General features: G+C 41.0%; 1 protein-coding gene across 3 annotated transcripts; it reads right to left on the minus strand.

Annotated features, from left to right (window-relative positions):
- Positions 1-1451: 1451 nt before the first annotated feature.
- Positions 1452-25569, minus strand: RB195_011591 (uncharacterized protein; the record flags this gene model as incomplete). Of its 3 annotated transcripts, XM_064193079.1 has the most annotated exons (17): positions 1452-1571; positions 4281-4424; positions 7143-7224; positions 9065-9192; positions 11689-11787; positions 11876-12024; positions 12584-12719; positions 14926-15066; positions 18453-18527; positions 18757-18920; positions 18975-19127; positions 20605-20688; positions 22173-22322; positions 23280-23409; positions 23495-23553; positions 23661-23767; positions 23818-23891. In XM_064193079.1, 17 exons carry the CDS (start codon positions 23889-23891, stop codon positions 1452-1454), a joined length of 1995 nt encoding a protein of 664 aa, XP_064050662.1. The 3 variants fall into 3 exon arrangements, with proteins under 3 accessions (XP_064050662.1, XP_064050661.1, XP_064050663.1); XM_064193080.1 differs by lacking the exon at positions 14926-15066; XM_064193078.1 differs by lacking the exons at positions 1452-1571; positions 23661-23767; positions 23818-23891 and adding exons at positions 3810-3884; positions 25509-25569.
- Positions 25570-26261: the final 692 nt, after the last annotated feature.

Genomic DNA, 26261 nt, shown 5'->3' on the forward strand with positions numbered 1-26261 from the left:
AGATGTAAAATCAAGTTTGATTGTTCTCCAAATATAGAACTGAGCGTTTAAAAAAAAGCAATTCTAACTTTTCAAAACTCGTTACTGTCATTTCTTATTGAATGGCGAGCGAAGCGAACACCAAAAAAAGCCTGAAGTCTGGCTTAGCTGGACTTTCAGGCTGGTACGTACATATTCGAATGTCGGTTTGTGTATATTTTCTAAACATTTTGAACAAATATTCAGACATACTGTCATCTTTTGCCGGTCATTTGCAAAAAGGAAAGCACAAACGACTTTTCGTTTCTGCCCTCCTTCAACCTCATATGATGTAAGCTACACGCTACCAATAAGGTCACGGTCAGCAAGAGTGGATGCGAGTGAGGAACATAATCTAATAGAGGCAGCCCCACCATTGTAGCGCCTTCTACAACGGTACTGTGTGGCATGAGTTGCTGTTAACCTAAACGCATCAATTATGTAGGGTGAGTATATCGACAAGCTGGAAAGACACAATTTATATGAATGAAGAAATTGATAGGTCTAATGTCCAAACCCCATGTCCCAATAGATTTATTTGGAGACAAGGTGTTGATGCCCCTTCCAAACTAAGAGTGGCCTTTCGATTTCATCAGGTGGGATCGATGTTCTTGCACGCTACACATTAGGAGAAGTTTGGATTACAGCCAGAAGTCCTAGAACAACTGGCAATAGGAAATTTGCTATGTCATGCGATCTGGCGTCTGATTGAAGCCTTTGCAAATTTCAAAAAAGTCAGGAATACGTGGAAATTTTTATTACAGTGCAAGTACACCTCATTTATGACGTCATAATTTTGTATCTGCGCCCTGTTCGGAGTACTGAAGGGATTCTGCGGACGTACTGTATTTGTAAGTTCATGTATACTAAGTATTGTGGATGTTCATTGACTGCAAAAACCATGATGAAAGCATCCTCACACAGCACCTCAATAGAGGACTTGCACAAACGGGGGACGACGAAGGTCGCGACCGCCTGAGTTGACTCGGAGAACAGTCGGAAATATCATCAACAAGTCCCAAAGGTTTGGCAGGATCGAGAGTCGTCCAAGATCAGGGAGATCCCACTTTGATGAAAAATCAAGTCGTAGACATCGACTGAAAGCGCGTCCGGAATCCGAAGCGCAGTGTCAGATGGTCGGAAGGTGTAGAAGTATACCCACGGATCATCGTCAAGAAACGGCTGAGGTTGACTCCTTTTTGTGACCAAAAAGCGGCTGTCTTTTCGGACAAGAACAAGTAAGCCCGCTTGAAGGAATATCGTGCCCTATTCGCTCAGACGCACAATGGAGAACACCTCAGGACGGTGTTTTCCAACGAGAAACTCTGCATTGTCGAGGAAGCTTTCAATCAACAAAACCATCGTGTACTTTCTAGGACATCCCAAGAAGCTAACATGGAGGTTAGAATCGTAAATCGACCGACCAATACGAGTCAGGTAATAGTTTGGGAGCCTGTCTGTGTCACCGGCAAGACTCCGCTGGTCTTCGTCTGGCCAGGGCAAAAGTCGATGAAGGATATTGCCTCAAGGCTTTCTTGAAGACGAGCTTTTGTCTTGGGTAAATTATCACTTTAGGAGAGACTCTAGGACATATTAGCAAGACATCACGCTGACCCACATGGCCAAAATTGTTCAGCAGTTGTGCTAAGACCACCTACCGCTTTCGTCGCTTCTGAGGATTGGTCAGTATTCTCTTCGGATCTCAACTCTTTGGACTACGCCGTATGAGTTCATCTAGAAAAGAGGGAAAAAGGCCTGTGCTACTACTAATTCTAACGTGGAGTCGCTGAAGACACCTCTTCGTCGGAGATGGGAGAAAATAGACGTTGATTATCTTCGTCCAGTAATCGAATTGTTTCTAAAGTGACTGAGGCCCGTTATCGCAACCCGAGGAGGCCGTATTGAAAAATGAAGATAATGTGCTGTTGCAAATTGCTTGGGAATTTCTTTCTTTTTTGTTTATTTTTTCTCTTTCTTGTTTTCTCACTTCAGTTAAACTACTATTACCCGATAAAATTGCTAGAATACTGTGAACTTATACGCATCTTGTAGTTCTCACCACCGGCAGAACTCTACCAAGCATACTCATTGTTCTACAAGCATAATAACCTTCTACCAACCAGCTTTAGAAGTTGATAAAAAGGAACCCGAACCATTTTGTTGGGAATCACGGCAATTTGCAAATAACCAAGTTTAAACAAGCTTCCTAGAAGAGATTTTTAGCACAAAGATAGCACTACATGAAAACGACTAGAATGAGAATTCCAATTGTTCCCTTCTGAATGATGTATGACATGGCCTTCTTAGAATTCATTTCTATGATGAATGATCATTGCATATGTACATGAGAATCCTCCCATCAAACCATCCATGCGGAGTGCGATCAGATATCCGAAAATAATCGCCTCTGCTGTTAGGTAAGCAGAAACACTATTCAGGTGCTAGTTGGGAAAACTTTTCTGCCGCGAATGGAAGCAGAATTAGACGATTGCAAAACAAACCCGCTACCAAAGATTATAGATCATGTCACATCAACCAAAAAGGAAACGAGTTCGTTCAACGATGGGCGGTCGAAATGTGGACGCATCATCTTTGAGGACCTGCTGGAAAGATGGTAGGGAGAAACAAAACCCTCGCGAACAAAAGCTAAGATATTTCATGAACATTTGCCGGATTCACTTGTCATCATCAGAAAAGAAGACGATAGACGACGATACGGAACGTTTTCCCTGTATCCTTTCCATGCTTGGCTTTTTTATCAGGTAACTTTCTTCGAACTGGCAGCTACTCTTCATTTATCCAAAATCATTGTGCAACGGACAGCTAAATGAATTCTAACTTCAGCAGCAACTTAGAGTTACTTAGAGCTACTCTAGAGTTAGCTGATTAGTGACGAGAATTATGGATCATTGTGTAAACATGTTAAACGTCTTGGAAGAATTAGTGAAGAGAATAACAAGGACAGCGGGGCCAGTTCCTAATCTCGTTACAGATTGTTTGACATTCACGAGAGCCCCTGATCCCTCTCTCCTACCAAACAAACCAAATACTAGTGTTTCCTCTCTTACCAAACGGCCAATACGTCCAACGTCATTTACCACCAACTGACAGCACACAACACTTCTTAACTTCGACTTTGAACGAACTACAAAGCCGGACTTTGTGTTTTGGACTTGTGAAGAATCTTTCGTTTTCACAACCTAGCAAAATATTAGATTGGTGCAAAAGTCTTGCACCAAATTTCACACATTTTTGAAGCATTTATAACTAATATTATTGTTTATAGACATAAATCAACAAGATAATGAACATCATGATCTAGTACTTTCTCCAGCGCTTCACTAGACTATCAATTCCAGAAGTCCAGAAATCTGGCGGCTGCAATCGAGAGAAACGTGAAGTCTCACATCTTCCATTTCTTTCACATCATCGAATGTTTTTTTCTCGCAAATGCAGCTTGAGTTTCCGAGACAAATAGTAGTTAGGTGGCGCTGTGATGGAATGGATGTCAAGAGAACATGCAGGATGTGTAGTAGCTTTCCAACCAAGCTCAGCAATTTTCTGGCGAGTGAGTTTTGCCACTTGAGGTTGGGGATTGTCATGAAGTAGAGCAACCAGGCCAATTTTCTTACGCTTTAGGCGAACTGCATTTGCGGCACGGAACTAGCTATACTACCTATACTGACTATAACACGCATCATGAAGTGAGAAGTTTGGCATTGCTCTAAAGAATCCTTATTCCTGTTCAGAAACATAAGATGTAGGCTTTTCAGTAGTATACAGAGTTTGTATCACAGTTTGCAAGAACCATAGCGAAAAATTGGAACACTACTCATAATTTGAGGAATTTGAAGCAAGGCAAATCCCTGCAATCATATGATTGACGAAATGGAACCTTTTCATGAGAGTGTTGCCACCTGTGCACACGTAAAACAGTAAGTTTTAGTCGTTATCCACTTCTATTTAAAAAAAATTGATCTCATTGAGAAGCTATTCGAGTGCTCTTCCAGATCTCCCTGAACTCAAGACAGTGAATTTTGTCGAACGTAACCTTTAAAGAGGTTCCTGCACAAAAAGAGAGTTCGGGAAAATATGGTGATCATAAACTAGCAGTGATCGTGAGTGCTAATGTATTGTATATGATTTAGAAGAATAAATTGAGGAACAAAAAATAGAAAGGAAACACTGCTCAATCGGTTACTCAAAATTATTGATGGAGATAACATTTTTCCCAGAAAGATAAAGGTTTTGTTCGCGCATACCTTCTTTGCTTCCGACTTTTGATTATATTCCGCGATTTTATTCTTAACCTCCTGTGGACAGTTCTCGGTCGGATAGTCATTGAAACATGCATCCTGATCTCCGTCAGAAACCATTACAATGACCTTCTCATCTGCTGAGTCCTTCTTTATTTGAAAAAAAAAAAAACTCTCATGAAACTTGAAAAAATATAACTGCAAAAAAAGTCATTTTTGTATCATTTTTCACGCTGTCGACTAACAGATGAGCTACATAGAAATGTGAAACTGGTATCCGTGAAGGCCCGTTCAAAAAGCATTAATTTGTATGAGAAAACTGTACACATGCATGTTCCGTCAAGCCGAAGATCCAGAGTTTTGGACTCACAAATCAGCTCTGATATGAACACAAGACTGATTCAAGATAGGAATCACTGACGTACCAACGGCTTTTCGGTGCAGCATTAGGCCTCATCAACTCCATATTTGCACGAGCACATCGACCTGCCCTTCACTCCAAATCAATCATACAAAAAGTCACAAAAATTGTGCCCCGGCTCTGCTCCGAAGAGAAGCGGCAGGCGGGAGCCGACTGAGAGAGCGGCAGCCTAGCTCGTCCGAATCCTGCGTAATGCCGAGGGTCCAATCCCCGTATCCCGATTTCCCTTTCGAAACACTCGGGTCTGCCCCTTCTCGTGCATTCAATACCTTGCTACATTTCACTTCCACACATTTATTGTTGTATATTTAATACGTTGTTGCCATTGTAACAACATATTAAATACATGACACAAACAGACGGTATGCGGTATCGATGGGATCATGTCGTAATGTTTAGGTGTACAGTGGTTCTCGGCTTATTAGTGGTAGATAGTTGGCGGTTTAGGTCCCAAAGTGTGCAGCAATGATACGGTGATGCGACTAGAAGTACCTGCTGATGTGCACGCGAACACGAGAAAAGCACAATATCAAAACAGGACGCGAAACTCACAGCAGAATGTAACAAATGAACTGGAGCCTGTGTACTGGGAGAGACCCAGCCCTTATATACGGTAATTATTGCGAGAGCTGCGATATTTTAGATTAGATTTCCAACAACAACGACAACAACGGATGACTCTTCTCTGCGTTACAGGACTATGAATGTATATGAAGACTAGGACGTATATGTGAAGAAACGTAGCTCTGAACTTTCGGGAAAGCATTACATGATCTTCTTTTCTAGTTCGAAAGGAATTCTCGACAGCAAAAAGTTGAGCTGCTATTTTTTCCACATCACTTCTGGTAGCATCTCGTCTATTGATAATATCACGAATGTTTGTCATTTCTGGTAGCTTGAAAGTATGTGGGAGCAACCTACTATCAGAATTATGAAGAAGTACGCCGGAATAGGAAAAAACGTTCCCTGATGTAAACACAAACGCCAGGTGGTCGCTGTAGGAATAGTCGCGAATGCAAATGTAAATTGTAAAATAAAGTAGAAAATGGTATTATCTAGCGAACTTTAACAGGATAACCATAGCCGTCTAATAAACATTCAAATCTCAGTTAAGTTTGATGAAACATTTCTCAGTTAGATATCCGATAATATTGATCTGTTTGGGACATCGCATTCCGACCACCGTCCAGTTCTGCTTAGCCTCAAAATGGGTTCTACAAGAGAAACCGTTCTTTGAGTTCCACTTCAACCAAAAATTGACATGAGAGGTGAAGGAAGAAGGATACGCAAAGGAACTCCCCTAGGGGATGTGTGTAATCATTGGAGTATATTGGAATGTCGTTTTCTTGGCAATAACACCAATTGTATCATTGCAAAGAAACTCCTAGACTTCTTTTCCTGGACCTGTAACTTCAAGCTGAGAAGAAATGAGTGGTCTTCGGAATCGAATGCGACGTCCCACACAGATTCTAGATCTTCCGATATCCAAAAAGTAGATGTTCCCTATCAAAACGTTGTCAAGCTGTATTTTAAGAGTTGTCATCTTCCGCTGGCGCTGCTTTTCTGGCATTAAAGGAGTTGTCCTTTGTCATGTAAGCTGATGGCGCCGGTGATTCCTTCTGAATGTGGAAGCAATGATGAGATTCGCTTGCTCACAAAGATCTCCCAAATCCTCTTCTTCAGTTATTACCTCATCTATTCCGTTGTTTGCTTTTCGACATAACACTAGGCACATCACATGTTGTTCGAGATTGATCTATTCGCACAAATTCCTATAATTACCGCTCGCTACTTCGCTATCTGACATCAGCGCGCCGTAGATGGGTGAGATTTACGACCCAGAGTTTGCATCCTCTGCGATCCTGCAGTCGCACAAAGCTGCTTCTTAGTGACAATGTGGCAAATTCCTGTACCAGGTTCTTGTACCCGTTTCTCACAGCTACAGCACAGCCTCCTACTCTTTGCTCATGAGCATCACCACAGAAAATGGTGTAGTTTCAATACTGATGAAAAGACGTCCTGTGATACGTGCTTCCTACAATGCAGCAGACGGGGCATGCAGAAAGTCTGGACAGAGTGGGTTTTTGGAGTTCAGCTGACAGCGATCGGCAGTTCAGCATTACTAAACGGATGTTTGTTGGCAAAGGTTCCATGTTCTCCTTAATCATTTGACCTATAAGATTATGGACTCTGGCAGTGTACTGGACGATAGCACCCTCTTGCAATGTTTGGGAAACTTCCCCACATAACAATGCGAGTTATATTGTAGCTCGTAGGCTCCCAACTGGTATACTCAGATCTAACTGCGTTTAGTGAAATTACGGCCACCATATCCAGGTAACAGCCAGGAAGTGTATTGCAGGAAAACGAGTTGTTAACATTACTAGACTTATTGAAAGACAAATGGACTACTACTGGAAATGAAAGATATCAGGACAAAAAAGTACCTCGAGGGATTCCCGCGCGAGTTTAAGTGACCATCCAATGCCAGTCCATAGGTCTTTCCATGGTTCATTCTCGAGAAAATGCCTGGAAGTAATAAAATGTCCAGGATCACATGTACACTGTAATTTGCACGTCCAGAATACACAATAACAACTACTTTATCCAACATAAACCCAAGAAGTAATTCGGAATGTTATGATACTTGTAGCCATGTGATGAAATCAATCTCTTTTATTAGGGTAATTGTTTGCTATTTGCACCAAAAATATTTGGAAAACTAGAAGTTTGTCCCAGTCTGCTCGAATCTGTTTGCGAATCAAGGACAAGCAGTTTAGAACTGCTCTGAATTCTAGTATCGACTCAATAGCGAACACATAAATGGTGCTGGCAAAATCTAGTAGAGCATTCGCTACAGAACTTTTCTATAAAATGTTCAATAAGATGATCTAAGGAGGTGCTACTCCTCTTTTTTACTGACACTTGTTTTCTCACGCCATTAAGATCGAGTATCATGTGAATGAGACAGATATTTTCGACATTATTTCTTTGCATTTGATTGAGTCGAAAAGATCGCGGAAGCTGAGATTAGTGCGGTGAATGGAGAAGGAGCAGCGTTTGCAAATGGTGTCCACGTTTCGTCTTATCCCTTCATTAATGAAAATTTTGAAGACGGATAACAGTACACTCTACCAGTTGCAGTGCGTTGAGGAAAAATCCATTTCTTTCAGATTTTTTCTTCGCAGAAGGGACTGCTACAAAGTAATCGGTGACATATTCTACGCTCTTGTTCTTCCCAATATTTCCAATGTCTTCATCTCATTAGTTACTAAGCTTTTAATGCATTATATTGATTTTCACCACGTTTTCCGTTTCTTCTCGTCTTTTCCGTTGTGTTTTTCCCCTTTAATTTTTTTCTCTTTCATTTCATGTTCTAGAACCAGAGCGATAATCTCGTGGGTAGCTTCGACGACTTCAACTAATCGATACAGATTCAATTTGATGCAACAAATCGGACTGTGTCTGAAATCCTCCGTTTCGTCCGCTACTTGACGATCACTTTTAATTATCTAAACAAATTATTTAAACAAGAATTACCGGAACTGAAAAATCAGACTGCAATGATCTTGTACAGCGAGAAATTCACTATCAAAAAATTGTTATACTTTGCAGACGCTTCTTAGTCCCGTGCTTAAAGCCGGCCCCGAACTATGCTTCAACCACGCAAGAAGAGATAGGAGACCTTTACACTTATATTATCTGTATTTCCAAGACTTTCCATCCAGAGAACAGATTTAAACTATAGGCTAGAAACTGTGCAGAACAATAACATGCAAGAAAAATTATAGTCTTCGTTTTTGGACCCTCTTCTACTCTTAGAATCTTTTTGGCTGCTTAAGCTCAAAGCTTTCCGTAGTTCTTAATAGTCAATATCCATGTTTTGTTACCGCAACGTTTTGCGCATCTTCTTCTTAAGTTCTTTCTTGAAACTCTCATCCATTACGGAACTACTACCCATCAAAATACTAGTCGTCATTGTGTTTGTCAGCACAGCTTAAATTACTCTATCAATAAATCTGCTAGTACTAGTTCTGCTGTGGTTAGTTGTCTTGTTAGCTAGTTCATTTGGAAAGGATACATGCAGGCAGAATTTATTTTAGATTTATCATCAGCTAAGCAATTGCTAAAATTAAGCGTAGAACAAACTGATTACAATCGCATCCGTGTGAGTGTAAACGTCGTTACTGTACAATGTGGACTTCTTAGGCTACCCTCAGCAGTCTGGCGGCTGTAAACTCTGCGGGCAGCATTAAACATCATGTATCCTTCCTACTTGACCATAATATTGCATTTATAAGATTGACAAAAAGGCAAATGCTTTGCCATAGCTGACTCTGCTGCAGTAAGGAAATTTTTTATAGCTCACTTGATTTTTTCTTTATTATTCTCATACTTGTCGAGAGGAATTTGTATATAAGGTTTCCCAGCGATAATAACTATTCCCACTTTGATATTTTTCATCATCTCCGTCGCTTTGAACATAAACTTCTTCTGCTGGAATATGTATGAAATCAATACTAATGTACAAAATGATTATTAGTTGTTTCCAAACTACTAGTGATTCAAGAGGAAATGCGTATGAAAAATCTAAAAACAAGAGTCAAATGCGTTTGATTTTCAAACAGAACCAATTCTAGTGTAAAGTGCGGGACCGTTTCCGTGGCGACACGTGCATTCAGTTGACAAATCTTTGGCAATGCTCTAGCGCCGCATAGTGGCGTGGAGCTGACTCTGAGCGTTCTATCTTTTGGCAAACCCCTGAGAAAAAGTTCGGCATCTCCAACTTTCCGATTTCTTGAAATCAGAAGCCTAGTTAGTCCTTCTAACGCTTGTGACTTATATATACGTCATGGTCACTTGACTACCGTACCGCACATGACATATATACATCATGATCACTTGACTACCGTACCGCACATGACGCCTATATAAGCATCATAGAAAATTAAGCGGAAACGAAAAGTGGCATTTTGGCTACCGCCGTATATGTCCGCTCGCGGCGTTGTATATGTACATTGGCTCCTGTTCATCCGGATGAGTGTGAAATACACCTTTCATGGGGTAACATGCACCATTATTCTTTATCTTTCTATGCATCGGACACGTGTTTCCGTACGACTTTCCGCCAGTTTGGAATGCACTTTGTGTTTTGACGTGCTAGGTGAGAGTTTAGGAGTAAAGATTCGGAAGCATTTGCTGCACCGGTCAAAACTTCAAAAATCATAAGATAGAGATGACAGCTAGGACGATCACTGTCTCCAGCAGGTAGGAGTCCATGCAAGATTTCTGTTTTATCTCTTTTACAGATACGTCCACTTGCTCCTTCGCTATATGAGAAAAGTACAAGTTTTAATGCAAGAGTCTTTCCTCCAAAGTTCGATATGTCATTTGAGCTGTATCTACTGCTATGTTTCTCCTTTGTCGACCCAAGAAAATGCGATGGAAGTTTGAAAATAGGGTCCAATGTATAATGTCTTGATGGGAAGTCCGGCTAGTTAGGAATGATGCGCGATTCCTCGCAAAATGTCGTAAGATAGTCTTCTAATTCATATAGGTTGACAGCGACCTGCTTTAGAAGCTGACCCTGCAGTAACAAGGCTGCTTATTATGAGGAGAAATTGTCCTGCCGCATTAACGTGCACGCTGCCTTAATATTCTGCACATTTCATGCGGCCTCAGAAGTCGAACGATATGGCCACATCAAGTTTCAGGGTGCTCAGTTCTTCTTTGATTCTGCACCAGGGAGTGTGCGAGTTTCTCGGAGATTTCTTCGGGCTGTGCTCTTATATCTTGAGTATCGAGAGACGCCGACCTTTATGACCTTGTCGAAACTGCAGAGTGCATCAAGTCCCATGTGATTTCCCTGCAAGAGCAGAAGGAGCGACGTATGACAGATGAACAGCAAGGCTGTTAGACGAATATTATATTTGCGAAGGTCTCTGCGGCACTTCTCTAAAATTGTCCTTTGCGCTAGTTCCAAAACTTTCCTCTGTCTGTATTCTGAAGGATCATCCGGCAACGTCTTTCTGCACCTGGTATTTGGTACCCCAATGTACGATGCATTCGGATCAAGCCTGAATGCCTATCTTCTTTCCAAAAAACTCATGGTGGTTTTCGAAATTCGATCCAAGTTTGTCGTGCGCGGCTTCGAGACAACACAGGTTACCAGTCCTTTGGCCACAAGATTGTAGTCCAAGTTTAGGTCCTCATCAGTGTGCCAGTCGCCTTAGCAAAACCTGACCATTTACAACGGTGAGCTCAGCAGAATACTCTTTTTAAAACCTGGGCAGTAGTCGGCTGCCTACGGTTGCTTCGTCAACTCTAACCGGTCTATACAACAAGACAACAATCGCAAAAGATTTTGCACTTTCACAATAACAACTTGAAGAATTGACTTTAAAGGATACATGCTTCCACAGCACAGATTAAGTAGCGAAATCTGATCATTTAGAAATGCTGCGCTCAGCAGAATTCAAAGCAAATGCCGCTGTGTATTGTCTTCCAAAACAGAATTCAAAAAGTCAAGAAGATAAAAGGTGAGACCAAAAGAGGCACAGAAATTATCTCCTAAACTAGTTCTTATAATAGTTATCATCGTCATCAACGTTGGGAACACCATCAGCATCACTGCGATCATAATAACGATGATGACTATTATAAGAACTGGTTTAGGAGAAAATTTCTGTGCCTCTTTTGGTCTCACCTTTTATCTTCTTGACTTTTTAAATTCTATTTTGGAAGACGATACACAGCGGCATTTCTTTTTTTAATTCTGCTGAGCGCACCATTTCTAAATGGTCAGATTTTGCTAGTTAATCAAACTGTGAAAGCACATATCCCTTGAACACAATTCTTCACGTTGTTACCGTGAAAGTGCAAAATGTTGTGCGGTTGTTGTATTGTTGTAAAGACGGGTTAGAGAGACCAACCGGATCATAGGCAGCGGATGATTGCCCTGGGTTTAAAAAGAGTATCAAATAGAGGGCTTACCTCCTTCCACCCATCTTCTTTCACAGTCCCACTCTGGTCAAGTATAAACATGATTGATCTTGTGATCGTTGTATTAGTGCAGTCAATACAAATAATCCCCTTAAAACACAAATACTAACCGTAAGAATAATTTTTACATTAGCAGAAACCTTTATTTCTGCCATGAATGTCTGAGTAATCGCCAAACCTCAGGGAAGTTTGCGTATTTTTTAGGGTCCTTCCTTTTACCATCTGCATCTGGATTATTACAAACGCAGCGTTGTTTGACATGATCAAAATGTGCTGCCTTGTTGCACTGATCATTTGGATTGAGTGGCGGAACATTTGGAGGGTTACCTGAAATTCATAGGTTGAGGTAGCAATTGAATGGAATATTCCTTTTCGCTTCCAGATGGCTACAGACCCTTTTCTAGATGACGTAATATTAGAGTGGAATTACTCTCGAAGCAAAATTAAATCCACCCCAAATCAAGTATTTTTAATCCTTACATATGCAGTATTTTCGAATCTTTCCATGTCTTCGAGTTGTTTTTAAGAAAAATCCGTTTTTGCAACGCTGAATCAACAAGAAATAGCTTAGACCCTTACTGGGTAAAACGAAGATGCCGTCTACAATAGGGGAGGAATATAAAGACTATGGATTATATCATGTACTGATAATCACTTCAGCCCCAGACCAAATTCCTTATTCCAGACATTTGCTTGAAAAAAATTTAGAACAGTTCTTTTTTTCGCTAAGCAAATAATTATTTTAAAAAACGAATGGTTCGCTAGGATCAATTTTATGCTCAATATTGTCATTTGTGTTACAGCTCAAAAGTGTAGCGCTTCACAAGGTGTCATTATGATATTCAATAGCTGACTCCACTTATCTGTTCTTATAATTAATACAAACCGTATGTGCAGATAACAGGGCGACGAGCTATAGCTGGTATATCCAGGTAGCCCTGTAGCAGTCCGGCAGTGGTGCGCGGAAGGTCGGAGCACTTTTCAGCAGGATTGTCATTCTCCCAAAATTCTTCGTTAGACAACTACAATCAGACAACATTTAATAAACCTCATAAACGATGGAGATAATTGATGACTTGGTAGGGCTTAGTACAAGTGTTGTGTTGACTTTTTATTTGTGAATGAATCTTAGAGCAGATAACTTTTGTAAATGAGCGAATGAGTTGTCTCATCACTCGTCATCCTGAAACGAGTACGGTTTCATTTACGTTTTTGATTGGCAACCTGATTTTGTCACCAGACGCGGTTGTTAGCAGCATCGATGTGAAGTTTCATCCTTGTTATTAGATTCACAAACTCTCTTCATCATCAGCTAGACATCGCACATAATCTATTCAGTCGCCGCAATTCAATATTCTGCAAGACTTCTGAACTTATTTATGTCGAGTATCCTCATAACCTCTTTCTTCAATCCAGTCCCACGGTTTAATCTCGACCAGGCGATTTCTCCCATTTGATCTGAGAGAGCGACATATTTCCTGAACATGTTGAATGTACTGGTCTTCTCATAACGTGAGGAAAATGAAAACGGTCTCTAGCGGTGGAGCAACGTTTCATGTGTCATCCATCTTTTTTTCTACGGATTCAATCTCTCACTACTGTACTAATGCTTTCAAAATCTCCCTCACTTGAGCAAATAGCCAAATCACAACTTTTTTCGTTCTTTTTTTTTTGACCGATAGAAGTCGGTAACTGGGACTTGGTCAAAGGATCAAATATCCAAGCAACAGTACACATTAGTCATACATGTACGTATCTATCAATGATTTCAACGGAAAGTGACGAAAAAAGAAGATCCGGAGTCATTTCGCGGCCTCACATATCGGACTCTCCTCGGAGACGCAGCGACTGTTTACCGATAAGTGTTCCTAACTGTGCGAACGACCTTTTCTACTTCACAGCTTTTAGATTGGTGCGAAGCTCCCCGAAGAAACTTTCTTTATGAAAGTAATCGGAAGCTTCTTTCAAGTCCGGGACTGTTAATTGCATCCGTCTCGTGTGCTACTCCTCTCACGAGAATAAACACACAATCAGCTATGAATCGCCCGGGATGAAGCCGCCTTATTTACTGCACTTCGTTTCTTACCGATGTTAGATAAGCCTGTCAACGATTATCCGCTCGTAAGACTTCTTGATATCGTGTAGTTCCACGACTTCTTGATGGTTAATGGATCCTGTGACGGATAATTCTGGTGCAGTTAGATCACGAAAGCGTATTTCTGCGAGTTAGATATACCTTTTTTCACCCATTTCAAGCTGATCTTCGCCATCTCACGAATTTTAGACGACAATGACGAGATAATGTAAGATATTTCAGCACTCCTGCACTAATTCCATCATTTCCGCTAAACTGTCTGCATATATTTCAGACATAATTAAATCGGTTAATTGACCGCTTATGTCAAATCAATTTTGTAGTTCTATGTCAGGGCGCTTGGCATTTTTGCGGAATTTGGGAATGCTGCGACAGCGTTGAGGACTTTTAATCATCTCTTCTCACCCACTTTTATTTCACAAACATTGCTAGCTGACACATAGAACGTATAAAATCTGGTGAAGTTTGGCTCTGCAGGCGTGAACGCAAGCTTCTTTCATTTGAACTTGGATCCCACTCCATCTATCCATCCATCTAACATTAAGGAAGTATTTGTTCTACACTCCACGTTTTTTAGACCTGGTCTATAAATCTTTTCCCAATATCCGTTGTATAGACCGCATTTCAGTGCTGAAGAGAATTGTGTGCTAGTTGGAGTCGAATGTGAAGCCCGAACAGCTCTTGATTTTCGAAAACCAGGCTGAAGATTTTGTCGTTAAAACGTAGTCGAAGAGAAGTTTGAGAGTTCCTATCCTTTGCCCACCCTGCTCTTTAAAGATGTTGATCCTAGATGCAGACGCTCCTGATGATGACTCCTCTCGAACATAAAAGCGATGATCAGGAAAGTCTTTTCTCATAGTCCGACAACACGGTTCCGGTTTTCACGAAGATGTGGAAAAATCATCCGAGAGCGATATTGACCTAATCATTTAAAGTTTTCACTTAGGAAGGTGAGGAAACTGTGTAATTCAAAATATAACTTAATGTTCACTTCATCTAATTAATTCTGGAACTTCGTGCGAAATTGTTTAAATACAGTAGTATAGTTATGTGAATTTAAATACCAACAAACACACTAAATAAGAAAAAAATATCCAGTTTCGATAGTTTCAAGAAGTACTCAGTACACTAACAGCAGTGAAATTTCCTGGACCATAGTAAGTCCACCTCTTCCTGTGTGCTTTGTAATCCTTATTCGACATCATGCAGTCAACTTCATGTGTGTCGTACGATGACATGCGTCCTACAGTCGTCCTATACATTCCGCTTGGAAACTGTAATTGATACGACAAAAGTTGTCCTTTCATATTTCGAGAATATAGAACTGAGTTAGCAATGCACCAATACCCTCATCACCTCTTTTCAAAACGAGGCATCAATGACAACAACTACACCGGCTTTCTCCTTTCTTATCGAGGCCTTACCTATCTACTACTTGGCAACCCCCTTCAAAAATCAAAGATATCAAGTGATCATTTTTCCTCAAAATTGCAAACAACAAATGAAAGGAAAAAGAGAGGAAATGAAACCAAACTAATTGCTCTTTGTAAAGAAAGGAATAAGTGCGACTCGTCTTTCAACTCGATTTTGTTCTCTTACCGTATACTCGATGTGAAATTGTTGGAAAGATACGGTTCTGCTGAAAGAGTGCCCATGGTTTTTCTTTTCAGAAGGAAAGCTGCAGATTTGAAAACGAAAGAGTTCCTTTGAGATGATTATTAGTTCCCAGCATCAAAGCCGTCATTTTGATTTGATTTGTCAAGTTTGCTGTCTCGTTATGCAGAAGAGAAATTTGTGCTTGTGAGTTACGAAGTCTGCAGTCTTTCTCACCGAAAGATAAAGTTATCATATTAGACAATTATTAGTTTACATCAGAAAAAAGATATCTAGGATACAAAAGTGTCAGAAATTGCCGAGAACTCTTACCAGAAGAAGGTTCTTGTTTTCTTTTTTTTAACGAAAGTTTCAAAACTGGTAAAGCAGCTCGAGAACACTGCCCTGTATGTCGATTAGAAATGGTTGTACGCACCGTTGTAAGAAACGGACAACAAACAAATATCATAAAAGATCATGTATAATCATCATGATATATAACAACCTCTGTGTGTTTGTCTGTGGTGTAGTCTAACTGTGTGTATGTCTCTCTCTGTGTATGTCTAACTCTGTGTGTGCGTCTCTGGGTGTGTATGTCTAACTGTGTGTATCTCTGTGGTGTGTGTGTGCGTGCGACGGGTCCACCGGCGTCGAATTTGCGCCCCAGCATTGTAGAGCAGTAAAATGGGGTACGACGGGTCCCACGGCGTCGGATTGGTGCGCCGGCGTCAGATGGTTGTGAAATGGGGTGAAACGAGTCCAACAGTGGAATTGTTGAGTCAAAGTACAGTACTTTGGCGCAATAACTTCGGGTGGATGTCGCAAAAAGTAAATGATCCGTTGCAACCGTTTCATATCTATGGCCACTCCATGTGTTGTGAAACACCTCTATGACTTCTACGTGTATCTGTTTCCCTGCACGTTTGACTCAAGTTGGTAGCATGCCCTCTCCAGAAATTGGAAACACTCATGCAAACTTCTGCGCAAATGCGTAGCTAACAGTTTACATGCTCTCACCTAAAACGTTATCTTTATCACTACGACGATGTTGTTTACGTGTGTCTTTTTTTGTGTGCGCTTCTCTTTTGTTAGAACGTTATTCTGTGATAACTGTTGGTTGAAATCAGGAGGAAAACTGTTACTCAGAGTAATGTTCTCGAATTGTTTCTATATTACATTGGAATCGAAGAAGTGATTGAAGCTGATGGTTGAATATTCTTCAAATGTAGAACTCAGGCATTTATAAAGAAAACTAGGAAATCTTTTGCCTCTATTTGTAATAAAAAGGAAGAAGAAAGTGTTGTTAGAAATATTCAAATCTAATTTCACAGAACATGCCACTACTCTTAATACTCATTGATCAGTGAAGGCAAGCGAAGCGAACAATACAGAAAGTCTGAAGTCCAGCTTTAGCCGGACGTTCAGACCGGTGATCATGTAATATTATAACAGGCTTAGTCTGTCACGTGTTTGTGTGTGTGTGCTGTGCGGGTCTACCGGCGTCGTAGAGCGGTAACAGGGGTTGGGACGGGTTCCACGGCGTCGGATTGGTGCCCCGGCCTCGTGGAGCGGTAAAATGCGGTGGCGCGAGTCCAACGGCGCGGAATTGCTACGCCATATTGCAGTAGTATCGCGCGTTAACTGCGCACGTCTCAAAAAATAAATGGGACGGTTTGACCGTTTCATGGCTGTAGCCGCTGCTAACGTTTCTTCTCACCTCTACGAATCCTCCTCATGCCTATTTCCTTGCACGTTTACCTCAGGGTGGTAACATGCCATCCTCAAAAGTTTGAAACCCGAATGAAACTAGCTGAAACTAGCTATTTAGCTGAAACCAGCTAAATAGTAGCGAACAGTTTACATGATCCGATGTGGAGCATTATCTTTATCAGTACGATGATGTCGTTAACGCAATTTTATGTTAAAGCATTATTCTGTTACAACTGTTGAGGAAAAAAAGAGGAATCAGTAATACTCTCAAATTGGTTCTATATTATATTCGTATCAAATGAGTGTATAAAACTGAAGTTTGGATTTTCTCTAAGTGTAGAACTGACGTGCTTAGAAATAATACTACGAACTGCTTCGCCTAACTTTGTTTTGAAAAGAAGAAGAAAGCGTTGTTACGAAAACACATTCCTAATTTTACAGAAAGTGCCACTACTATTCATTTCCATTGATTAGTGGCGAAGCGAACATCAGAGAAAGTTTCAAGTCCGGCGCTAGCCGGACGTTCAGACTCGTCGAATAATAAGAAGAAAAAGTAATCATACAGTAAATAGGCGGAACAGAATTACGAGACTTTTTTTGCATGAAGTCACCTCTTTGCACCTGCAGCAGTCAACAATTTATGTGGTTCATACTACATCACTTCTACTGATTACCACCCTTCACAGCTTCCTTTTATATCACACATTTTATTAGCGAGCATATCAGGCGGACAGAGATTCGAACAACAAAACCTCCTACATTGAGTGCGATATATTCACGCACTCGCGTGACAGAATTATTTTGGTGCTGCGGATTATTATAATTGTGACGTGTACGCAAAATAAGTAAAAATAAGTGATTGCCGCTAAGAAAGAAAGAATTGTCGTAAAGTACGGCTGGCATAGAACATTTGGAACTGGAGTTGCTCCTTTTATCTCTTGTCCAGAAATTATGAGAGTTTCCTTTTGCTTGCAGTGTATTTACAGTTTCTGAACCATTTCACGAAGAGAATGTCAAGAAGGGTGTTTTGAATCCTTTCTGACAAACACGTTTCTGCAAACCCATTCTCTTCTTGTGACGTCTAAAACTTCAATAATGCCATTCTTCAAGGCTTTTTACTATGGAAGAGAAGTGTCGGAGTGCAAATCAACTGCTCCAATAAACCAACTAAGAAGAATTAAATCCGTTATCTCAATTCGATGGTCAGCTCCGAAGAAGAAGTTGAGCGAAAGCAAAGCAACCATTGAAAACGTCTAATTTTTCTCAAAATTACGAAAGAACTCTGTTCTGTTATATCTAAATCATTGAAAAGGATACCAGAGGAAAGGAAAAAAGAGAAAAAAAGATTGCTGCTCACTTTAGCCCGGACTTTTCTGAATTCTTCCTTTGTATAATAATCATAGAGGGAAGCAGCATAACCATTCGGGAGAAGCTAAAGGAGAGAATCTTTAATACATTTTACTTCCGCAATTTTCTAACAGATTCACATACTACTAATTACTACGTAATTTTAATAGCTCAAAACGGGCTCGGAAAAGAACGAATAAGAAGGAGATTCTTCTGGGTACTTTTATGAGAACCTCTTTTATGCCGAAAAATCAGAAACGAAAACAAATGCTATTTTCAAACAGAGAAAATTTAAAAGAATAAAAATAGCATACTTGGCAAGCTTCATGAAGTTCTCGCAAATGGGGATCGAATTTGGCCCCTCTAATAGGTATCATCAGAGGAACGAAAGAAAACGGGCGCATTGCTCCACTTCTGTCCCTGCCCATTTCGCTTTGAATCCCCAAATTACTGATTATATTGAAGATGTCACGAATAGCTGCAATATTTTAACTTAGAATTATTTCAAAACACATGATTCAACGTGACCAACTTGTTTCAAACGCCATTGCTGCTCTTGAGCACAGGTGAGGAAGTTTTTTGGACGGTTTCTCGTAAAAGGCAGTTCCTCTCAAATAGGATCCAAATGAGTCACCTTTTATACGTAAAGCTATATTCATATCACCAACATTTCTTTCGTTTGTACCTGAATATTGACAGACCGCAAATTCTGATAGTGCCCCCGGTGATTTCCATTTCTTCAACCTTATCGATTTCTTAATAACTATAAGGAGTCAGGGTCAACATGCAACAGTATGTCCATAAGTTCTCAGCTCTAGAATATTACCCATAGTGAGGGGTGTAAAGAAAACTACATCTGGAAACATACTCAGTCTTGACTGCATATCTATGTATATTTCCATGATATCTTTACAATTTGCAAGGATTTGATAGAACCACTAGATGTTCTCTTTTTTGAAAAACAATGGAAATGCCTTGCTGACCAATAGAAATAACATTCACAGTCATGTTTGGTGTTGTATGAAACCTTTTTGGGATTATTTTGGGGACTCGGGCCCCGAGGATAGAAACCAGCGAAACGGCTTTAGTGGCATTGAACTGGTGCGCCGCCAGCAGAATGCTTTGAGGAGCTGTGAGGCGGGAGTATTCTTCTGTTTGTATGAGCGTGGTGTTTACGTCGTTTTATGCTAACCATCATTTTCTTTCAACTGCATAGAAAGAGAAGAAGAGGTCATCTGGGAGTTCTAGCAAATGTTTCTAAATTGTAGCGATGTCATGGGAGTATAGATGTGCAGTCGAGACTGAATATGTTTCCGAATGTTCTTTTGTCCTCTCACTATTGGATTTTAATCTTCTCTTATTTAGAAGGATTTTTACTGAAAAGAAGATATTGTCTAGCAAACATCCTACTATTTCGTTACCGGAGACTAAACGAATCAACTTCAGCCCCGTAAAGTACCATTTCATAGCTATTTAGATTCGAATCTGTCCGAAACACAAGAAAATATGAGATTAAATGCAGAAGGGGAATTCCTCTTCAATCGCGCCCTCGTGCAATTCATTATGGACGGTATCTCAAACTTTGAGAAATAAAGTATTTAGAGAAAAGGATAAGTGTTTTTTCTGTCTCTGTGTTCAGGGGCCCACATTCAACACACGGTGGGAATGTGCTTACAGAAGTGCAGACAGCATCATGAAATTTGACTAGTAAGAGAATTCTGTGTATTAGAACGAACAGTACTTAAAGGCATCACCCCACGAATCTGAGGTGGTGCAGATTTCAGGTGGAGTATTTCTATAAGGGATAGTAGATTATGAAGAGGATGGTGATTCCTTACATTTCTCCCTATATGCCGTAAAAAAACAGCTTGATGCGGCACCGCGCAAGGGTGGTGCGCTCCAATCGAACTCCTTGTAGGAAATAGTGCGCCAGAACGCCTAAAGCCGTATCTTCCGGGCCGTTTTTTTACGGCAATTAGGAAGAAATGGACGGAATCACCCCCTCTTGATAATCTACTATCCCTTATAAGAATACTCCACCTAAAATAGGTAGCACCTCAGATTAGTGGGGTGACCCCTTGTATTATATGATGGTGTATCTCATTGCTTGTAATCTTTCAAGGTGTTATAGAAGAACAATATAGGACGTCATCGCTACTCACCTTCACCGAATCTTGGGTTAAGCCACTTTGCTGATCCACCCTTGTTAGAAATCCACACATCTGCGACAGTCAATTCTAACAACACTGCAAGATAGCCACTGCAAATTGTCGCTTCGAATCAGAAAAAATGCATTTACAAGTTTGACAGTAATTGTGAGATAATATTAAAAACAGTTTGAGAAAGCAACGCATAGGTACAAAACTATTAAGACCCAGATCACCGAAAAAGCCTTACAGATATCTTTAAAAGCTCAAAACGATCGAAAGTTCATTGACACAAGTAAAAATGTGATCAGTACATGTGAAAAGCACAGCTGACAAAGTCCCACAGTGTCTGTAGAAAAATCTGATGAGAACCAATATCGGGAGCTTTCGCAAGTCATTATCTACGACGCAATATCAATGTCGATATCCGTTGTTCTCAAATTCTCCGTAACATGTTTTCGATGTATTGCATGGACTGTAAGCGATGGATCTGCAGCGAAATGATAAGAGTAATAAAATCGATACTATCGCTAAAAAGAATCTATGGACTCTATAGTTCTCTCTATGGTCTCTCTCTCTCTATGGTCTAGAATCTCTATGGTTTTTACATATATTCATGCTCCCAAACGATAGTGACTACATCCAAGGGCCAGGTCCTATTCGATTCTCTACGGAGTGAAATGAATAACACAATCATTATAATGTTCTGTAGGTTATTCTCCTTTCCTCACCTTTCATCACCGCTCGCTACAGCGGATTCAATAAATCATGGCGAAGTCCAGAGCAACCTTTACAGTGACTTAATTACATATGGTTTAAGACATTCGATTTATGAGTATGCGTAGAAATTTCCATCAGACTGAGTGAGAAATTGGCGTTTCGTTTTAATGGAAGCGTATCAGGATTTCAACGTGGTGCGGAACCTATAACGAAAGCGTGGAGTTTGGACAGTTGATTCCGCAAAAAGCGTGGGTCTGCTCATCTCCTCAAACTGCTGCAAGAAAGCAATGTAGTAAAAAAAAAACAACGTGGAACACGTCGTTTTTTTTTCGACGATTTCAGTTGCAACGCGCGACTTTTGTGGCACGCCACGAACGGACAGTTGAAGTGACGTCTTCTCTGCAACCTACTACAAGTAAAACCAATGAATAGGGTGGTGAGAGGATCGGAAAGTATATCCAGAGGTGCGTTTTTACGTACATTGAAGAAAATAAAACTATTCCCACGCCGTTTTTTTTACGACGGTTAGGAAAGCATGAGCAGTACCTCGCTAAGTTCCGCAGTTTACTGGCTGAACTCGACGCTTCCGCTCTGGACGCTTCCACTTCAAAATCCCCCTGAGTTCGGAGAAATCTACAGTAGTGTCACTTACTTTTTACGGATCTTGCTAAGTTCCCTTTACGCTATAGGCATAGTATACGATCCTACCAGCTACTGCGTGACTTTTCCAACACGTGTGGGAGGAAGGCAAAATCTCCATTCTATTTGCTACTGTTGCTCTATTTTTGCAAATACAAGTGAAATAATTAGATTTGAGCTTTAAAAATGTACATTTATAGACGAAACAACTCTACAAGACGTACCAGTGACCCATTTCAGCTCTTCACGATGTTCAATACTGTGTACTTTATATGAGCCACCACATTCATCCGGGGAAAACTCACTGTAGCTTTTAACTACCAAACATTTGCCATACAATGCTAATTCGTTGTCCTCACAGTTGTGTGTTTTGACTGAAACTTCGCAATTTACTTAACGAGCCAGACTAAAGAGGAGAAGTTCTAACTAGACAGGTGAAAGCTAGAATCCTGCTTTAATGCTTTTGTAAACGTGAATTTAGGATGATTTGTTTTTCCTGGGATATAGAGAAAATCAGCAGAACTTCAATGGAATTCTAACGGGTTTCTGCGCAGACACGTAGCATAGATGTGAAACCCTGATGCTGAGCGACATACTTTCAAAATGTTAACTTTCGTCTATTTTTTGGGTTCAAGGGTAGCTTCTGTCTAATAGTTGAAGTAAAATTTACCCCACTCTTTCTGTTTAAGTCGTCATGTTAGTAGTGATATAGTCTTAGAACTCTCTCAGACCTCCACACGGTAGTATATTCCACTTTCGATAAGTTAACTTGCACTTGATTCCAGTCAACCTTTTGCAAAAATGTCGGACATGAAGTTTAGACGGTCTCTCCGCCTTCGTCGACGATTCACTGTGCAACAGAGACCCTCACGAAGAGTTGATCTTGAATGTGAATTTCTTTGAAGTTCGTTTCAATTCGATTGCGGACCTTCAAGGCTATGTCATGTACAGCCCCTTTGGGTGTCCTCAGTCTACGTATCCGTTTCTTTTTTCATTTTGATTTGAGTAGTATCAAAAAGTCATCAGCTCTTTTAATCTTCTGTATCATCTTCATGTCCCCCCTCCCCCTTCAGGGTAATAAACCTATTTTCTAGGGCACAGGCTTGCAAAAGCAGAAGATCGCTGCCTTGTGTTGTACATTGACGTAACGCTAACGCAAAATGAGAAGGAAGAAAAAATGTGTGAATTTTGATTAGTTGACGAATCAATCGGTTTTTTGTCACTGAAGGGATTAATGATGGAAAATGAGTCAAGAAAGGAAATGTCCTTTGAACTTATTACTAATGTAGATTTCTCGTTGAAATCGAACGAAATGATTAGCTTGTATTTACCGTAAAGGCACTTGGTTGGATAACCAAACTTGTAGGATCTGACTTCGAAAGGAGAAAGAGTGGCACATAGATCGTACGCCTTTACACTCTCGAAAGTATCCATAGGATATGACACTTCGCATTCCATTCCCTAGGAAACATTAATAGTTTTGTAATTACAAAAAGAACAAGAATGTAAAAGTGCAATTAAAATATTTTCGTTGTACTTAAAATACCTGCAGTTTTCCGGTGCCATAGAAAAATGGGTAGGCGCAGAGTGCTTCAAAAGTTCCCACTGAAATAGCAATGTTTAAAATAAAAATATCCTATTTCCTCTAGAAATTCATTCATTCCAGCGCATTTAATCTATTCATCGCTATTCCATAAGCGGGGGAATTTCACGTCTCGACTGAACTGCTTGCCAACGCCTAGTGTACTCAGATCTTCTTTTACCGAGAAGACCGGGCAAGATGTTAAGGTTTTTCGCGGCTTCTGCCGGTACACCACATCTGTGTAAAGTTCTTCGTTATACCACACTACTGTTTAGAAGTAGCCGAACAGCTTCCTTTCTATGCAGTTGAGCTTCTCCATCACCGATGACGACGATGCCCAAGTCTCCGATCCATACATCATGATAAGGGAAACTGCAGATGGGTACACTTGTAGCTTGACTTCGTTGGCGATGGAGGTCGATCACAAGTACTTGATCAATGAGTTGAATGCCGTATTAGATTGAGCCCATCTTTGCTGAATATCTCTCTGCCGTCGTTTTCTATCGTAGAGGCCAAATAATGGAACTCATCGGCGAGTCGAATAGGTTGTCCGTCCACCCTGATTCCTGCTGAGGGCCTCTAGGAGACCCTCATCTGCATGCATCTAACAGGTTACAGGCTGCAGGCTTCTACTAATTTTGATACAACGCAAACAACATGTTGTAACTTCTCGCTGATAGAAGCGAATGTTACTACATCGTCTTCGTATTCGAGATCCACCAAGGGACGTGCAGACTGTCCTGAAATGACTTCGGCGGGACACTGCTCAACTGCTCTTCGCATTATGTCATCGACGGCAAAGGTGAACAGAAAGAATCTCGCCACGGCCTCTGTTCTCACTCCAGTTTCCACTTCGAACGGTGTAGAACATCTAGCTGGTGTTTGACCGCAGCAGTCGTTCTTCTATTATGTCCTTTACTAGACGTAGGAATTATTCTGCAATTCCACTGGCGCAAGGTGCATTGGGAAGGCGATTCCTGTGACGAGAGTCGAAATTGGCTCCGAAGTCTGAAAAAGCTAGCTGCAGAGGCTTCGAATACCACTGCCACATCTCATTCACTCTCCTCACAATGAACACCTGATCAATCCCCCGATCGACTAGGGCGAAAGCTGCTTGCTCGTCGCAGATGGTCTCTTCGATGTCGGATTAGTCGATTCAGGATGGTCCACTCTGCAACCCTATACATTGCACGCAGCTATGATATTGTTCGGTAATTCCTAGATTTCCTGACAGATAACTTCTTGTGGAGGGGCATTATGATGGCGTGCCTCCACGAGTCAGGTATCCTTTCGTCAATCCATTGAACGGATGATCTTCGTCATCTCACGAATCCCAGAAGATACTAGCCTTTTTGCGCTAGTTCCATCTTCCCCGCCAGATTCTCCATTCTTCATTTTTCGAATATAGACCAGAACTTCCGACTCCTTCGGTAATTCTTCGCTGACGGCGCTGTCTGCCTTTGGGTGAGCAAGAGTTCAGGGACTGACGGCGCTTGTCGGTTTAGCAAAGTGTTGCAATGTTCCCCTCAGATGAGCAAGGTTGCCTCTTCTGCAGCAACTCCGTTAGCTGTGTTTAGAAGGAGCGAACACCTTTTCATCTTACTGCTATTCTGCCTTAGTAGAGTAGGAATTTCTCTGTTATCGTCTTCCTACGCCTTCTCAAACTCCCTCTCACTTGACGCCCATTCGTTCTCACGATTACGTTTCACCTGACGATGCAACCACCTTTTCACACGCTTCTCTTAGTTGAGGTCAGAAGTAGTGCGAGCTACACATACAGAAATTGTATGTGAATCTTGTCTCCGCAGACGAAAAGGAAAATTTCCTTTTTGGTGCTAAAATCAGGAGCGTGTTCTTTCAGCGTTTTGAATACATTTGATGAAAGAGTCAGCGTCATCCACTCTCTTCCTGGTCTGTAATCCAATACTGATCGACACTCGTTGTCGGATTTTCTTCCTCTATTCCTCATTGTTCAGACCTGCCAAGACGAGCTTCAGTTGATGTTGAGCTCCCCGATACCTCTTCCGGAACCGCACCATAAAGTTGAGAAGAACTGGACGTCAAAGACAGCTCAGATTTTCGGATATCTGACTAGAGAATGTTCTTGGTCACAGCGTATTTAAGCTAAATCTTGAGAGTCGGCGTCTTCCGCTTTCGCTGCTCTTCGGGCGGTAATGGGACTGTTCCTTGTCACGTAAGTTGATTGCGTTGATGATTCCTCTTAAATGATGGATGCAGTGATAGGGTTCGTCTGCTGATAAAGGTCCCTCAGACGATTTCCGTTACCTGATGTTTGATCAGCAGGATAGAACCATTTTCCAAGCACATCGGATTGTTGTACAAGTCCCGTCTTTTTGCATTCGCATCAGTTCCGACAATTATTGCCTGCTGGCTTAGTGTCTTGGATATCAACGCAGTGAGTTGATAATGGAGATTATTGAAACCTTGCTGTAGTCCTCTGCGGTCTCCGCATGTGCGTGACTACTTACGATCCAGAGTTTGACTCCTCTTCGCAGTCTTGTACAAAAGCGCATCTTGGCTACGTTGAAAAAAAACTCTACCACCAGGCTGTTGTTATCGTTCCTAATAGTTATTGCACAGGCTCCTACTTCCCCCTCATCAGCATCGCCGCAGAAGATGGTGTACTTGACGATACTGATGCGTGTTTTTTGCATTGCATCCAGACATCGCAGAATTCTGAATAGGGCGGCTTGTTGGAGTTCCCTTGATA

Source organism: Necator americanus, chromosome III (genome assembly GCF_031761385.1).
Source record: "Necator americanus strain Aroian chromosome III, whole genome shotgun sequence".
In the NCBI taxonomy this organism is placed as follows: Eukaryota; Metazoa; Nematoda; class Chromadorea; order Rhabditida; family Ancylostomatidae; genus Necator; species Necator americanus.